Source organism: Mytilus edulis, chromosome 9 (genome assembly GCF_963676685.1).
Source record: "Mytilus edulis chromosome 9, xbMytEdul2.2, whole genome shotgun sequence".
NCBI classification, from domain to species: domain Eukaryota; kingdom Metazoa; phylum Mollusca; class Bivalvia; order Mytilida; family Mytilidae; genus Mytilus; species Mytilus edulis.
Window position 1 is genome coordinate 80,958,023 of NC_092352.1, and position 17,330 is coordinate 80,975,352.

The following is a 17,330-nucleotide window of genomic DNA, read 5'->3' on the forward strand; positions in this document are numbered from 1 at the left end:
TATTATTATAGATAGAGATAAACTGTAAACAGCAATAATGTTCAGCAAAATAAGATCTAAAAATAAGTCAACATGACCAAAATGGTCAGTTGACCCCTTAAGGGGTTATTGTCCATTATAGTCAATTTTCAACAATTTTTCCTAAATTGGTAAATTTTTGTAAATTTTACAAAATATTTTCCTCTGTATCTAAAGAGCCAAGTTTAGAAACTTGTAAGTATCTTAAATATTATTATAGATAGAGATAAAATGTAAACAGCAATAACTCTGAAACCAAAGCATTTAGAGCAAATCTGACATAGGTATAATTCTAATAATAATCTAAAGGGCCAAGTCTATATAGATAGAGAACATTGTAAGTAGCAAGAATGTTCAGTAAAAGTAATTCCCTTCGTAAATTTTACGGACGCCATCACGAGTTGGTTGACCGTTATGGAATAACCGTTTCACAAATGATATCGGATATGTTCCTTACGTCGTAACTACAATCCCCTTCCCTTTCATGAATATGACCTACCGAATTAGACTATTTACCGGATTTGTAATCACATAAGCAACACGACGGGTGCCACATGTGGAGCAGGATCTGCTTACCCTTCCGGAGCACCTGAGATCACCCCTAGTTTTTGGTGGGGTTCGTGTTGTTTATTCTTTAGTTTTCTATGTTGTGTCGTGTGTACTATTGTTTTTCTGTTTGTCTTTTTCATTTTTAGCCATGGAGTTGTCAGTTTGTTTTAGATTTATGAGTTTGACTGTCCCTTTGGTATCTTTCGTCCCTCTTTTAAGATCTACAAACACACCACCATCACCAAAACACTTTTATCATGAATCCATCTGTGTCCTTTGTTTAATATGCACATAGACCAAGGTGAGCGACACAGGCTCTTTATAGCTCTAGTTTTAATTTCAGTTCATTTATATACATATTGGAGCTTAGTGTGACGTCCATTTTCCCTGAACTAGTATACATTTTTGTTTAATGGCCACCTGAAGCCTTTCGGATGGGGAATTTTTGCACTGTGTTGAAGCCGCAATTGGTGGTCTTGGGCTGTTTTCTGCTTTGGTCGGGTCTCATCTCTTAGACACATTCATCATTTCCATTCTCAGTTTCATTGTCATGGTTTTAATTATAGATCCTTCTTATGTTTCTCCTCAACAACACATTTAAATACAATTATCCGTACATTTTACGTTGGACCAGTATTTCAAGATCTATGATTGTTATTGATATGTATATTTATTAATAAGTAGAATGCGGATGAAAGCTTAATTATATAGGTATATGTTTACTAAGTGGATGCCCTTGAAAAAGTTATAAACAACTTCAAATAGCAATCTCATGTTCGGTATTCGGTTTCTAGTGATCTCAGTACATGTATGTCAAACTTCACGTACATTTGTACGCAGTAACAAAGGTCCATTAAAATAAAATCCTTTGTCATACATACTACATGTGCATATGCATGCAAATATGATTTATTTTGGCTATTGAAAATTGTTTAAGTATTGTCATCTATTTAAGTATTTAATGTCAACATAAAAGCTCTGATGACTTATAAAAGTTTTAACGCTAAAAAGAATATGAACCCGCAATTTCAAAATAAGTTATTTTTCATTTTTCAGCTGCTTTGTAAAATCTCGTTTTGGTACACTTACTTCGTGTACAATTTTCCAAAGATCATAGAAAGAATTTTACAAAATGCAGTTTATTTTCTTAAAACAAATTTCTGTATCAGGAAGCTTATTTGAAAATTTCTAAGAATTTTCAAAATGAATTTCCAAAAATATTATTGATTTTGGTGTATGTAACACTATCTGACTAAGTAACACATGTCTGTAGTTGTCACTCCTTTATGAGATTATTACACATAAATAAATAAAAACCTTGCATACATGTCATTTTGCTATAGCCCAAGCTGAAGTTAGCTGTTCGTTTTTTTACAAATTGGTGAATTGAAATGGAAAGTCCTGTAATATTTTACGTTTTTCTAACCTGTCTGGTTAGTTCCACTGGTGCACATAAATGTATCGGAAACAAGTGCCGAGATGGGATAGCAATGCCACTACTTGATAAAATGGGAGCCACACTGAAAGCACACTTAGACGTCACTAATATGAACAACCATCTTAAAGCATACATTCAACAGGAAATCCAGGAAGGTGTTGAATTTGTTATGAGGAATAAAATGAAGAAACTTGTGAATGCGGGTCTTAAAAAGATGAGCACTGCAATCGAAGCGAGAGTAAAAAGTATGTATTACTAATTAATTTCATCAATTATATGTCAAATAGTTAATTTAAAAAAATCGGACAAGTAAAACAGACAACCAGTGTGTTAGATGTTTGTGTTTTAATTAATAAAACTTTCTCCACTAAATTCTTCATGGATGTTACAAGGCTAAATTTTTCTAGAAGGGCGAATGCGTTTATGCCATTATTACCCCAAAACGACGTTGAAGTTATAACGAAAAGAAGAGTCGGCTACGAACATTTTTTTTAGAAATGAACATTTTAATCTACTTTGTTCTTATTAAATTTAATCTCTTGTTTCCATCACGTTAATATTCTTCGATAAGACAAACTGGGGTTCGTGTTTCTCAGTCGTTAGTTTTTTTTTATTTTGTTTGTTTTTGTACTATCGTTGTCTTTTGATTGTTTTCTGTTTTAGCAATGCCGATGTCAGTTTATTTTCGAGTTTGAATGTCCCTCTGGTATCTTTCGCCCCGCTTCAAAAGTAACTCTGTACTTAAAAATTGAATGCTTCTTTTTGTAAATTCTTTCGGGATGTAAAAGCGATTACCGTCGACGTACATTTTGTTTCCGCGCTTCATTCTAATGATATGTGCACGGTCAACGCTTTTACAACCGTGCGAAATTAGAAAAAGAAATATTTAACACTCAAATTACATTTCTTTCAACTAGGATCATGAAAACACGGTTTCTATCAAGTTTTTTTTAATTAACATGTGCACTTTATTGTGGGAGCTCATGTCATCATGAATATTACATTTCATTGTGTAATGAATGTTAATTTCAGAAGGACGCCATATTGCTGTTAGCTAATCAAAATAACGTATCATAATGAAACATACATTAAATTGCTTATAGATGTATGAACACCAATGTCAGAACTGCCATGTTTATCTCTTGAAATGACATTTTTTTCAGCTGGTACCTCCTACGTCCAATGGGGAAAGACAAAATGCACAAATGAAAACACAGAAATGGTTTATACCGGTAAATATCTATAATAATTTATATGATAGAGTTGCTTTATTTGGACATTTTAAATTTACATTTAGAGGTGCTGCACCGCCTTTTCATTTACATAATTATACAAAACAAAAAAACACCCGACATGTAACGTGTTAAAATTCATATAGCTGTACCATTGCGGTACCCATATGCTCCAGATACAATAATTACACCTCAGTTATTTCGAGGATAAGTTGGGGCATCATAAAGAGGAATAAGTAAAATTTCTGTTGTACTAGTTTCTATTGTACTATCAGAATTAATTGTCATGAATGTATCAATAACATATCCTGTATCCATCTAGATAGTTTTGTATTTTGAAAATAAGGTTTATTGCGAGGTCATACAATAAAATTTCTGTATTTTTTTAATAACAAATCCGCACTATAAATTATTTCTAAGTTATAAGTGAATTTTAGTCAAATTGTGTACAAATTGTAATCTGTACATGCACTTCATGTACAAATTGTAATATGTACAAAGTCAAAATACAAATTATAATTTCTACATTTTTTTGTACAAATTATAATTATAACAAAATGAAACGATATCAAGTACAAGAAATCAATTCAAATTGCCAAGATCTTTCCGTTTGAAGGAAAAGTTCGCTTTCAACCATATTAAAATCTTATTGAAAATGCATATAATCGTGGTTATACGGTTATGCATATTACGTATTTAATTATTTTAGCCAACATTCATGCATTCTTCTCACCATAAGTACTCATATAATTGTTTTGTACATTGCATGACGTGTTTATATGTCATGCAAAAAAAAAACCTGATAGCACTTCTTCATATTCCTTCTAAATCAGTGAAAGCAGTTTGTCAAAAAAAGAAGATTTTAACTTAACTACATGTATGTCGGTTAAAGAATAAAGTGTGTGTCTGGAAAAAAAATGTCAACAGGGACGGTCGAAACTAAGATTAGAACGCTAAACAATCAAACATTGAATCAGTTTTACTGTAAGAAAAATAAACTGATGCCATCATAGGACCATTTCTGACTAGATGTGTGTTATCTTAGAAATTCTGAACCAGGCGGAGGCTAGCGAACAATAGCTGGCGAACATTATGGCGATATGTCTACTACGGTACTGAATATTGCGCAAAAGAAATGTGACTTGTTTTATCAATGGATGGGATAAAACCCATTTCAAAATTGAGTTAAAATTGTTATATTTGTACGGATTTTCTGCCTTTTTGAATAGTTCTTAAATTAACGGCCTTTGTTGTCTTATTCTGTTTTGTAGTTTCTCGATATATATATCGCCTTATTGTTCGCTAGCTTATTGTTTGCTAGCTATTGTTCGCAAGCTTCAGCCTGGTAAATTCTGATGTATTTTTCTACTTACATGTATGTCATTACCTTAAATCTCATTATAGTACATTTTATCGTTTTAGGTTTTGTTGGAGGATCTTCATATACGGGTGGTGGCGCTCCAAATAAGCTTTGTGTTCCGAATGAACCACAGTGGGGTATTGATGATGGTAGAGTAAATAGAAGTCCTTTCATCGGTGCTACTTTGTTCGACAACTGGGACATCAACATCAAAGATACACTGTTTGATACACGAAATACACGTATTATGTCATTCAGTGTGCTGTTTGTCATGTGACCAAAGCAACGTCCACGATCATGATACCGGGGAGGACATCATGCTACGAAAATTGGAAAAAGGAATACAATGGTTACCTAATGGCTGGTTACCCTTCTCATAAAGCTGCTTCGGAATATATCTGTGTTGATGGAAACCCAGATCATATTAAGAGAGTACCTAGCTGGGCTGACAAATCTCTTTTGTACTCGGTTTATTCAAGATGCAACGGAGCCACGCCCTGTCCACCCTACGTCAACGGCAGAGAAATGACATGTGTAGTTTGTTCTAGATGAATAGCCAGATCTGAAACACTTTCTTGTGTCAATTGTGGAACAACTTTAAAGTTTATAAGCCACTAGAAACTTACTTTGAAATACACAATTAATGTTTTAATATGAACAGAAAATCTGTATCACGAATATAAAAATAAACATATTTGATGTTGTATGTACTGTGCCTTTTTTTTATACTACTTATATGTCATGTCGAGTAACTTTAAGAACTGAACAACAGGTACACAGTCCAAAAAGCAGTACGTGTTGAAACTATAGATTTCATTACACATGAGAATTGCATATCACTTGATATGAATACACCTTATCGCTATTTGTCCGCCATTGCTGGAAATCACACAGGTTCCCGTAAAATTTTGACGTCATAAAACAAAATGTCTGACGCCACAATGGAAAAGTGATTGTTGTTGACGTCAAAAGTTCAAGCGGACGGGTCAGCCGGGAATAGCGATAAGGTGTATTCGTTTAACTCGAATCGGATTATTTTTATTTAATTTTCGTTTAGTTTCTGGTTAGGGTAGGGTTGATACCGGCCACATTCTAAATGTGCCTGTCTAAAGTCAGAACTTGCAAATCAGTAGTTGTTTGTCTGACATTTTTGTTTTATAATGTTGTCATTAATCAATCAGTATAATTTGTCGTTTAGATCGTTTCACATTTTTTCATGTCGGGCCTTCTATAGCTCACTATATGATATGGCGTTTGCTCATTGTTGAAGACAACACCGTGACTCATTACTTGATGAATCCACGAAATGTGTGTTCTTGTGGGTAGGTGTCTAATTAATGGTAATACCCGACTACTTATTTATAAAGTTTCAACAATAAATTGTTAAAGTTCGATCAATTGATTAAAATTTTGATTATCGTCCAGTGGAAAATACTTCATGCATATTCAGTACAAGAACAAAGTGTGCAAATGGGTAGATCGGGATGAAATAAGGGGTATTAGACTGCTACTGAAAAACAAGAGCGTTATGATAGAGTAAGGAGTATTGCCTTGCTACAGGTAACTATGATAGGTCAATGAATATTGTCTTGCTAAAGAATTCTATGATAGGGTCAGGAATATTGGATTACCACAGGCCACTCTGAAAGGGTCAGGAATACTGCTTTACCACAGTTCACTCTGATAAGGTCAAGAATACTGCCTTGTCACAGGCTACTATGATATCAGGAATATTGCCTTGCCACAGGCCACTATGATAGGGTCAGTAAATATTACTTTGTCACTATTATAAGATCAGGAATATTGCCTTGCCACAGTCCACAATGATAGTGTCAGTAAATATTGCCTTGCCACTATTATAAGGTCAGGAATATTGCCTTGCCACGGGCCACTATGATAGGGTCAGAAATATTGCCTTACTATAGGCCACTCTGAAAGGGTCAGGAATATTGCCTTGCCACAGGCCACTATGATAGAGTCAGAAATATTGCCTTACTATAGGCCACTCTGAAATGTCAGGAATACTGCCTTGCTACATGCCACTATGATAGGGTCAGAAGTATTGCCTTACTATAGGCCACTCTGGAAGGGTCAGGAATATTGCCTTGCCACAGGCCACTTTGATAGAGTCAGAAATATTGCCTTACTATAGGCCACTCTGAAATGTCAGGAATACTGCCTTGTCACAGTTCACTATGATAAGGTCAGGAATTTGCCTTACTATAGGCCACTCTGATAGGGTCAGGGATACTGCCTTGTCACAGTTCACTATGATAGTGTAAGTAATATTGCCTTGTCGCTATCATAAGGTCGGTTATATTGCCTTGTCACAGGCCACTATGTTAGAGTCAGGAATATTGCCTTGCAACAGGTTTCTCTGAAGACATTTTTATAACTGCTGTTTTGTCACTATAAAAATTTAGGGAACGTCCGCTGAAGGAAATTCAAATTTGGTTGGCTGATTAATGACGACCGCCACTGTCGCGATCCTTTTGGGGTCAGGAAAACATTTGGAATATACATTTTTGCACAGATGTTAACAAATCGTATGTATGGCAATATCAGGACTATAGCCGTCTTGGTCGTTTAGGATGGCTATAGACTTCTAGGTTCTGTGATTCAATATGAATGATGCTTGTGTTTTTCCAATTCTTATTTATAATCATTCGGTTACAATTTGTATAAAGCTAGTCTTAGAGCAAACTTAATTAATTTGTACATGTCTACAGAACCAAGCAATGCTATTCTTAATTATTTTTTCATCTCTACAATTAAATAACTACAATGTATCTGCATATATTTTTATATAGAGTCATTTACCGTTTTTATTAAGATTTGCAGTGAAAAGAAAAAATATTTTAATTTTTAATCAAGAAAGAAACCATGTAATTACATTTTTCCTCACAAATTTTCACCTATGGTGACTAATAAAAAAAAACTTGCCCATTTACTAGAACGGAGAAGTATAAGGAGAATCATTGTTGTATACAACAGTTATCTCACTCAGTTTGAAATGTATAAACGTGCTCGCCACATGCCGATCTAGAATCCTGAAAGGATGACCAACACTGCAATATAATGAACGAAATTTTAAAAGTCTATATATATAAGAAGATATGGTATAAGTGCCAATGAGACAACTCTCCATCTAAGTCACAATTTGTAAAAGAAAAACCATTAAAGGTAAAAGTACGATCTTCAAAACGGAGCTTGGCCTTGAAGTCATAAAACTTTCGAGTCAGTTTTTACTCATACTCCAAAATCAACCAATCAGAAGGTTGAATTTCATGTTCCGAGCATGATTTTTTTTTGTGCTCCGAGCACTTAACAAAGTTTTATGACATAAACACCGACCATTAGCTATAAAGGGCCACAAAAATCACTAGCGTAAAACCATGCTATGCATTAACCACATGTACATGTATCTTGCTTAAATAAGAGGTAACTGTACAGATATATCCGCCATTTCCCTCCTATCAACGGAGGGGAGATCAGGGGTGGATCCGTTACATTTTTAATAAACATATTACAAAAGAGATTTTTTTGACAATTATACCTTGTGATCTTCGTGATAAAAAAAAAATACTGAACTCTGAGAAAAATTCAAAACGGGAAATCCCTAATCTATGGCAAAATCAAAAGCTTTAACACACCTTACGAATGAATAAAAACAGTCATATTCCTGACTTGGTACAGGCATTTTCTTATGTAGAAAATGGAGGATTAATTAGATATAGGAAGATGTTATGTGAGTGCCAATGAGACAACTCTCCATCCAAATAAAAATTTAAAAAAGTAAACCATTATAGGTCAATGTACGATTAAACCTGGTTTTATAGCTAGTTAAATCTCTCACTTGTATGACAGTCGCACAAATTTCCACACTATTGACAACAATGTTTGAACAAAACAAACAAACATACATAATAATAAAAGATGTCAAACAAGAGACACAATAGTCAACATTGTGTTCTAATCCTAATAACTCTAAATAAAAACAAACATATAAACAAAGGAAAACTTAGAAGCATGTAGACATAATCAAAAACGAAAGACAAGATTACTAAAAATTTAGCATTGTACAATAACACAATGACGAGATGTATAAGTACCGAGCCACGTTAAATATATAGTAACAAACATTGACTAAACAGTTAAAGTAATAATGTACAGAAACAAAGGAAAGAACACTATAAAAAGTTTTTAGGATGATAAAATAACGTCAGTATTTAGAATCTATTCATTAAGACCTTCGTGTTTTATTTTTGAAGTTGATACGAATATTAATCAACAAGGTTTTTCTACCTTCCGATGACATTTTTCTAGAAAAAAAAGATGGAGAAGTTCTATAAAATGACCCTTATCCATCAACTTTCTGCTCAGACACTGGTGATGTTCTACATCTAAATTGGTATATTGCTACTAAGGTGGGGGGAAGACTGATAATTTCTAAATTAAAATCGTCTCGTTTGTCGATTCTGGTCCTACGATGACCGTTTATGTTAAATTGCAATTATAGGTCTAAAAATGAGGCAGACGAAGACGTTTTTGTTGTTTCATTAAAAGATATTTTGTTTCTTTAAAAATATATTCTAGTAAATTAAACCCATTCAGAAAAGTTTGGATTGTTAAAGGAATGAGCATCATCAATATATCAGAATGTGAAACTAAATGATCTCTCTCCTTTGATTTTCTTGTTTTTGACATGTAGCTGACGGAAATTCGACTCATGTATAAATAAGAAGAGGTAATTGATGAACGATATCATTTTAATATATGCATATTGGTCAAGAAACAAACCCAAAAACAAGTCAAAACAGTCGAATTTAATGCAAAAAGTGTAAAAAAAAGTATGACAGATAAAATGTATCATATCTGATTGTGTTCATCTAGAACAAACTACACACGCCATCTCCCTACCATCAACGTAGGGTGGACAAGGGGTGGCTCCGTTACATTTTGAGTAGACCGAGTACAAAAGAGATTTGTCAGCATAGCTAGGTACTTTCGTGATATGATCAGGGTGTCCATCAACACAGATATATTCCGAAGCAGCTTTATGAGAAGGGTAACCAGCCATTAGGTAACCATTGTATTCCATTTTCCAATTTTCGTAGCATGTTTTCCTTCCCGGTATCATGATCGTGGACGTTGCTTTGGTCACATGACAAACAGCACACTGAATGACATAATACGTGTATTTCTTATCAAACAGTGTGTCTTTGATGTTGATGTCCCAGTTGTCGAACAAAGTAGCACCGACGAAAGGACTGCTATTTACTTTACCGTCATAAATACCCCACTTTGGTTCTTTCGGAACACAGAGCTTATTTGGAGCGCCACCACCTGTATATGAAGATCCACCAACAAAACCTACAATGATAATAGTACTTTATTCACGCTTGCTTTTTATTTTTTTATTTTGGTGATTTTGATAGCTTGCTATGTCGTATGAGTTCTGATTGTTGATGACCGTAGGGTCATTACTTAGTTTTAAATTTACAACATACGATTTTACGTAGAGAGTCGTCTCAGTGGCAGTTATATCACATCATAGTATTTCAATTAGGCTAGCGTCTTCCTAAAAAGAGACATATCATTATAAACAATGTTTTGTGTACATTTAGAAAAGAAAACACTTCACGACGTTATTTACCTCCTATAGATCTAAATACCGTAGAGTCATTCGCCAGTGCCCAGATGCTGGTATAACTGGTCCGAGTACACAGTTATCGTCCTTTGATTTTCGAATATAGTCCTTAGTGTGGACAGTGTGTTACTTGCCAAATTTTGTTATACCCCTTCCAAATTTATTTCTCCATGTTTTATGCCTCATATAGCAAGTTGGGGGGGGGGGGGGGGGGGGGGGGGGGGGGGTAAATGTAAAGTAGTGATTAGGTCCAGCTGAAAAAGGTCAAAAATTACCCCCTTAACATACAATTGTCCATATTCTGAGTTAGAGCTGATGAAGTTTGATATAATTTTGATATAATTTGTCCCAAAAGTGGTACAACACACTGTAAAAATATTATTGAGAAAGCGCAGGTGGGATTTTTTTAATTTTCATTTATTGTCTAAAAGAAATGCACTACGAAATAACTGTGTACTCGGACCAACTGGTATGCAATATTTCTGTTGTGAAATTGCTCCAATGATTTGACCATTAAAATCTCTAAATTTTTGGTATCGAGCACACCTCTTGAAGGTTATTACAGAAACACGACGTACGCACTAAATTTTGTATAAAAGCTTCGATCAGCTTTACATTCATATTTTCAAATATACAAATTGGACTGGTACAGTATTTCAAATTTCATTTTTCATTCAGTTAAATTTTGCATTTAGAGCTCGATAAAGGTAGCATTCATTATTCCAGACTGAGAGATCATACATCAAATTGTATCTTTGTGAAATAGGTCTATACAGTAGTTGTCGTTTATTTATGTAATTTATACGTGTTTCTGGTTTTTAGTAAATCAATTGTATCTGATTTTATGCCCTTTATGGGCCCTGTAATTTGGGAAATAAAAATATTCTATTCTATTCTATTCTATAGACTAGACCGATGATTTTCCCGTTTGAATGGTTTTACACTAGTAATTATGGGGCCCTTTATAGCTTGTTGTTCGGTGTGAGCCAAGGGTCCGTATTGAAGGCCGTACATGGACCTATAATGGTTTTCTTTTATAAATTGTTATTTGGATGGAGAGTTGTCTCATTGACACTCACACCACATCTTCCTATATCTAACTATAGATATATGGTCTGAATGTATGTGGAAAACAGTGGAAATATGCAATTTGTCACTATAAATCGTCGCGATTTTTCCCGATTCCGCCCACATCTTTTTGTTTACAAACTGAAACTATATTGAAGTAAACATTTCTGATTAATCGATATTTCGATATCAAGAGGTTCAAAAGCAATACAAATCAAATGTGATCTTAATCAGAAATCTAGGAATTCACAGGAAATTGTGAATGGAAGACATCTGGCACATAGTAGAGAAAAAGAATCATTACAGAGGGCAGATAGCTTACAGTATAACATAATGTATAACATAGAAAACAAGAATGTGTCCATAGTACACGGATGCCCATCCAAACTATCATTTTCTATGTTCAGTGGACCGTGAATATGGGGTAAAATCTCTAATTTGACATTAAAATTAGAACGATGTTCAAATTCTTTTAGGTCATTTTTTAGTAGCAATAAACAAAAAAAAACTATGTCAATTGGACATGCTTTCATACTATATATGCCCTTGAATTTTTACTAGATAACATTTTTGTTCGCTTTGAACATTCCGTATATCGTCAGATTATCGGAATTCCAATAGGACTAACTGTGCACCACTTATTGCGGACCTGTTTTTGTATTGCTATGAGTTACATTTTATGACAAAAATAAGCAAAGACCCATCGAAACAACATCTGATAAACAAATTTAATAATACTTTTAGATATTTGGATGATATTTTGGCTCTCAATAATGACGACTTCGGTATGTATATTAAAGAAATTTATCCTGTTGAACTTACTTTAAATAAAGCTAATACTAACAATGACCACTGCCCTTTCCTCGATCTTGATATCTATATCACTAACGGAAAGCTGAATACTAAAATTTATGATAAAAGCGATGATTTTTCATTTCCTATCGTTAATTATCCATTTTTAGAGGAACATCGCCATCTTACGGTGTTTATATATCTCAACTTGTACGATTCGCTCGTGTATGTAACAATGTTTTAGATTTTAACGAGAGAAATTTATGTATTACTGATAAATTATTACACCAGGGTTTTCGATATCACAAACTAGTCAAAACATTTACTAAATTTTATCATCGGCATAAGGACATCATTCGTAAATATAGCTCAACATGCAGACTTCTTATACGTTCAGGTATTTCACATCCAATTTTTTATGGAAATATTCTTTATAAAGCACAAAGGTGTCAGTATTCACCTCAAAAACTGACAAAACCTTTGAATATACTTATTAAGAAGGGATATAGTTACGATACTGTTGTCAGGTCATTAAAGATTGCATATTTTGGCGTTAATATTGATTCACTTATAGGGTCTTTGCATCGGAACTAAACACATTTATTCAAAAACCAGTTGTTGGCATGACACGGGTTATGTTATAATGGTATGATACTAAACCCCTAACGGGAAGGATTGTGTCTGATGTTCATATGATGAAATCATAATCTTTCAGTCAGTTTAATTGAAGTCTGGAGCTGGCATGTCAGTTAACTGCTAGTAGTCTGTTGTTATTTATGTATTATTGTCATTTTGTTTATTTTCTTTGGTTACATCTTCTGACATCAGACTCGGACTTCTCTTGAACTGAATTATAATGTGCGTATTGTTATGCGTTTACTTTTCTACATTGGCTAGAGGTATAGGGGGAGGGTTGAGATCTCACAAACATGTTTAACCCCGCCGCATTTTTGCGCCTGTCCCAAGTCAGGAGCCTCTGGCCTTTGTTAGTTTTGTATTATTTTAATTTTAGTTTCTTGTGTACAATTTGGAAATTAGTATGGCGTTCATTATCACTGAACTAATATATATGTGTTAAGGGGCCAGCTGAAGGACGCCTCCGGGTGCGGGAATTTCTCGCTACATTGAAGACCTGTTGGTGACCTTCTGCTGTTTTTTTTTTTCCATGGTCGGGTTGTTGTCTCTTTGGCACATTCCCCATTTCTATTCTCAATTTTATGTCATAGGAAACATGTGTACTAAGTTTCAAGTTGATTGGACTTCAATTTCATCAAAAACTACCTCGACCAAAAACTTTTACCTGAAACGGGACAGACGGACGGACGGACGGACGCACAGACCAGAAAACATAATGCCAATAAATGGGGCATAAAAATCGTACAAACAGAGGGTTAATCTATCAAGTAATATTCTAATAGACATTACACGTTACATGTACTATATAGGTTTATAGCTTACCAGAATAAATCAGTTCTGCATTATTATTGGTGCAATTCATAGTTCCCCACTGGATATATGAAGTACCAGCTGAAGAATAAAAAAGATACTTTAATTAAAGAAGTTTTACCCTGCAAAATAAGGCCGATGTCATATACATTTGTAACACTGGCATTGGCTGTGTTAAAACTTGATTTCTAAAAAAGTAAATTTTAAGTAAGACTTTTATAAATCCAAGTATATCGTATACTATTATAACTAATACTTGAACACACCCGCGAAATCGCGGGAAGTTAGAGCTTGGTTGAAAGTATGTATACTGTTGTAGTGAGAAATTTTGTGAAAGATTTTGTGTCTGGAGAATTTCTGTAAAAGAGTTCATGTGTGGAGAATTTCAGAAATGGTATCAATATTCATAGGTACTTAGAAACAGTTTCAGCCCTCTCCCTTGTTTAAGGAAGAAGTCCGTTATTTTTTGGGGGGTTAAATTCCATTATTTTCGCGTTTCTGTATACTATGAACATACGTATCCACGATATGGACAACACTCTGATTGGCTTTTTACTTTTTCTTTTTTGTAATCTATCATACGATTGGTTCTCAATGTTTAAACCGGTAGTCATGTCTGACAGAAAAGTCGGTCTGATGACGGAATGAATATCCGAACGCCTTTATTTTCGTTTTTCTCCCAAAATAACCCAACTGAATAGTCAGAAGAATGGATGGCAAATGCGACTATGCCTTTAACCTATCGTACACAGAGGCCAGGACCGTAAATTACATAGAGGCATGTAGGCAGTTGCCTCCTATTGCGGGATCACTGACAAAAATTAATAATAAATGGGGAAAAAAAACCCACTGAAAAGAAAAAAAATGGTTAAGATCATGCATTTTTATAGCACTGGTTGTTAGTTAAAACAACAAGGTGGTTAATCATAATATTTGGATCTAAACGGTCGGTACCCAGCTCAACTCCGTTGCACACATAAAATTTCCCCACCAAATACTATTGCATCAGCATACATAGAATTGACAATGTTGGCAATATTGAATGCATATAAGTTCTAAAAAGATGGGATTTGTCCAGTCAGAAAAAATCACCTTAGCATTTGACAAAGCCAGAATAAAACTTTTTTGTGTTTTCAAACATTGTTACGTTTTAATAATTTGAACTTGATAGATAAAATTATGAGTTATTGAGTATGCATTTTCATTTTAAAGTTTGAAAATTGTGTCTTTGAAACGAAGTCAAAATTAATTCGATTTGGACAGCCAAATAAGCCGGATAAACCACAAAAATGACAAAAATTCAGCGGGCTTTGATTTTAAGTCTTTGCAAAACTTTCCCTAAACTTAGGTAAAAATATCTTGTGAGAGTCATAAAGCAGGATAAAGTGAAAACACATTTTCTCTACCGGGACACGTAATCAAACTCTGGTTTATAACTATTTTTAATATATTCCAGGCGCATATTTATTCAAATGTAACAAAAAAATTAACAAGTCATGTATTCTTGGGAGGTACATTGCATACAAGGAAAAACCTGGAAAAATATCCTTTTCTGCATGGAATGGGTCCAAATATTTTTTGCCTCGCTCCGTTCGGCGATAATAAACTGCCTCCCCAGGGCAGGCAATTTACGGCCCTGGAGGCATAATGATCACTTTATTGTGAGAGGAAGAGAAGCGACACACAACATGAGGTCTTCTCGTTTAACAGTGAGATCATTAGGATAGGAGATACATGTAGGAGAAGCGACACACAGAATGAGGTCTACTCGTTTAATAGTATAGATAGATAACACGAGAAACAAGCAAACACTACACTTGTTAAACATGTATACCACCGAAGGTTGTTGCGTTAAAAAAATATTAAACAGGTATATTTAGTGAATACAACTATACCCGTAACGGATTTAACAATTATTTCAACAAAGTCAGATTTTTTTTAACATTAAAGCATCTACCTGATATTAAAGTAGCTTAACTTATTTAATATGTTTAAAATTCTAACATTTAACATAAATTTAATTCAAAATCTAATCGCAAAGACATATCGAAGTGCTCTTTATTTTACTTGTATGTTTTAAAGTAAAAATATTGAATAACGTAAAGCAATGCATGGGATTAATATAACGCTGCATTAATAATAATTGCTTCTAAAATAATCACATACTTGTCACTTGTTTGTCCACGGTAGCTTCGACAGTACTGCTGATCATTTCTACACCCTTATTCACAAGTTTCTTCATTTCATCTCTCATTGCAATTTCTACACCTTTCTGAATTTCCTGTTGGATGTAAGCTTTAAGATGATTGTTCATATTAGTGATGTCCAAGTCTGCTTTCAATGTAGCTTTCATATCATCAATTAATGGCATGGTTATCACATGTTGACACTGGTTGCCGCTACATACATTGGCATAAGAGGAACAAACAAAACTGATCATAAAAACGTAAAAAAATACTGGACTTTCCATTGTGAAATTATCAAGCAATCAAGAACACGTCAACTAACTTGAACTGGACTAGACAAATTATACCTTTATATTTAAAACTGCTAATAACAAATTTGGGAAAGAGATACTTTAACTTCGTATCTAGTTTCCTCTTGATGATAATACTACTTGTAATAATGACTTCTCTTTAAAAGGTTGACTAATTATGATCATTCACTAATCTACCTTGAGGGCCTTACAAAAAAAATCTTAACATACAGAACAAGTTCCACAAATATTACAATTTTTCACGCTTAATGATTGCCTGTAAAACAAGAAAAACAATAAAATGATTCATTTTACACAGACATTAAAAGACATTGATAGAGATTTGTCACAGTCATATCAATTATAACCAAAAGTGAAAATAGTTGATTGTAAACGGTAAGCATGGTGAGAGATTAAAGATAAGGGAAAAAGCACAAACTCTAGTTAAGTCATCACCTAGGGGAATAAGTCAAAATCAAATAATGCCATGACAAAGAGATATGACTCAATCTCGTCATGGTCAAGGGAAAATAACTCCAACTTAAATTATTTCATAGTCAAAGTAAATAACTTAAACTCAAATTACGTCATGACCAAAGGAAATATCTCAAACTCAAATTACGTCATGACCACAGGAAATAACTCATAGTCAAGGGAAATGACTTAAACTCAAATTATTTCATTGTCAAAGGAAATAACTTAAACGCAAATTACGTCATGACCAAAGGAAATATCTGAAATACAAATTACGCCAATTCCAAAGGAAATATCTCAAACACAAATTACGTCATCGTCAAAGGGAATAACTCAAAATCATGTTACGTCATGATCAAAGGGAATAACTTAAAATTATGTTATGTCATGGGTAATTTAAAAAAAAAAAAAATGAAACTCAAATAACATCATGGCCAAGGGCAATAATTCAAAAACAAACTACGTCATGGACAAGGGTGATTACTCAAAATTAAAAACGCCATGTTCAAAAGAAATACCTCAATTTAAATTTGATCATGACCAAGTGAAATGCCTCAAAGTCACGTAACGCCTTGGTCAAGGGAAATATATCTCAAACTCAAATTACGTCATAGCCCGGTATATTTGATGCGGTTTTTTTTATAGACACATATTCTTCCGTACTAGATACATTATCTGAAATTGAACAACTTTTTTACTTTTACATTAATTATCTGTGTACATGTAGTACCTGTATATATTAAATAAGAATCGTAATTTTTTTAATACATGCATCTCAGTAAGTATATGCATATATTTGCGCAACAATCACATATCAGCTTGATGAT

General features: G+C 33.9%; 2 protein-coding genes across 2 annotated transcripts; one reads left to right on the plus strand and one right to left on the minus strand.

The window, feature by feature from the left end:
- The first annotated feature begins 1,868 nt into the window (after positions 1–1,868).
- Positions 1,869–5,303, plus strand: LOC139489162 (uncharacterized). Its single transcript, XM_071275328.1, has 3 exons — positions 1,869–2,250; positions 3,169–3,237; positions 4,660–5,303. The coding sequence occupies exons 1-3, from the start codon at positions 1,959–1,961 to the stop codon at positions 4,872–4,874; spliced, it is 576 nt and encodes a 191-aa protein (XP_071131429.1). The 5' UTR covers positions 1,869–1,958; the 3' UTR covers positions 4,875–5,303.
- A 4,101-nt stretch (positions 5,304–9,404) lies between these two features.
- Positions 9,405–16,081, minus strand: LOC139489166 (uncharacterized). Its single transcript, XM_071275332.1, has 3 exons — positions 15,720–16,081; positions 13,566–13,634; positions 9,405–9,970 (listed from the first exon to the last, which is right to left on the minus strand). The coding sequence occupies exons 1-3, from the start codon at positions 16,021–16,023 to the stop codon at positions 9,483–9,485; spliced, it is 861 nt and encodes a 286-aa protein (XP_071131433.1). The 5' UTR covers positions 16,024–16,081; the 3' UTR covers positions 9,405–9,482.
- Between the last annotated feature and the right edge of the window lie 1,249 nt (positions 16,082–17,330).

What these genes read in the sequence shown, in the direction of transcription:
- LOC139489162 (XM_071275328.1), top strand. Translation starts at nt 1,959, where the DNA reads ATGGAAAGTCCTGTAATATTTTACGTTTTTCTAACCTGTCTGGTTAGT. An exon ending in AATCGAAGCGAGAGTAAAAA is followed by an intron (nt 2,251 to 3,168) that starts GTATGTATTACT and finishes CATTTTTTTCAG; the next exon opens with CTGGTACCTCCTACGTCCAA. An exon ending in CACAGAAATGGTTTATACCG is followed by an intron (nt 3,238 to 4,659) that starts GTAAATATCTAT and finishes TTATCGTTTTAG; the next exon opens with GTTTTGTTGGAGGATCTTCA.
- LOC139489166 (XM_071275332.1), bottom strand. Translation starts at nt 16,023, where the DNA reads ATGGAAAGTCCAGTATTTTTTTACGTTTTTATGATCAGTTTTGTTTGT. An exon ending in CGTGGACAAACAAGTGACAA is followed by an intron (nt 13,635 to 15,719) that starts GTATGTGATTAT and finishes TTTATTCTTCAG; the next exon opens with CTGGTACTTCATATATCCAG. An exon ending in TGCAGAACTGATTTATTCTG is followed by an intron (nt 9,971 to 13,565) that starts GTAAGCTATAAA and finishes TTATCATTGTAG; the next exon opens with GTTTTGTTGGTGGATCTTCA.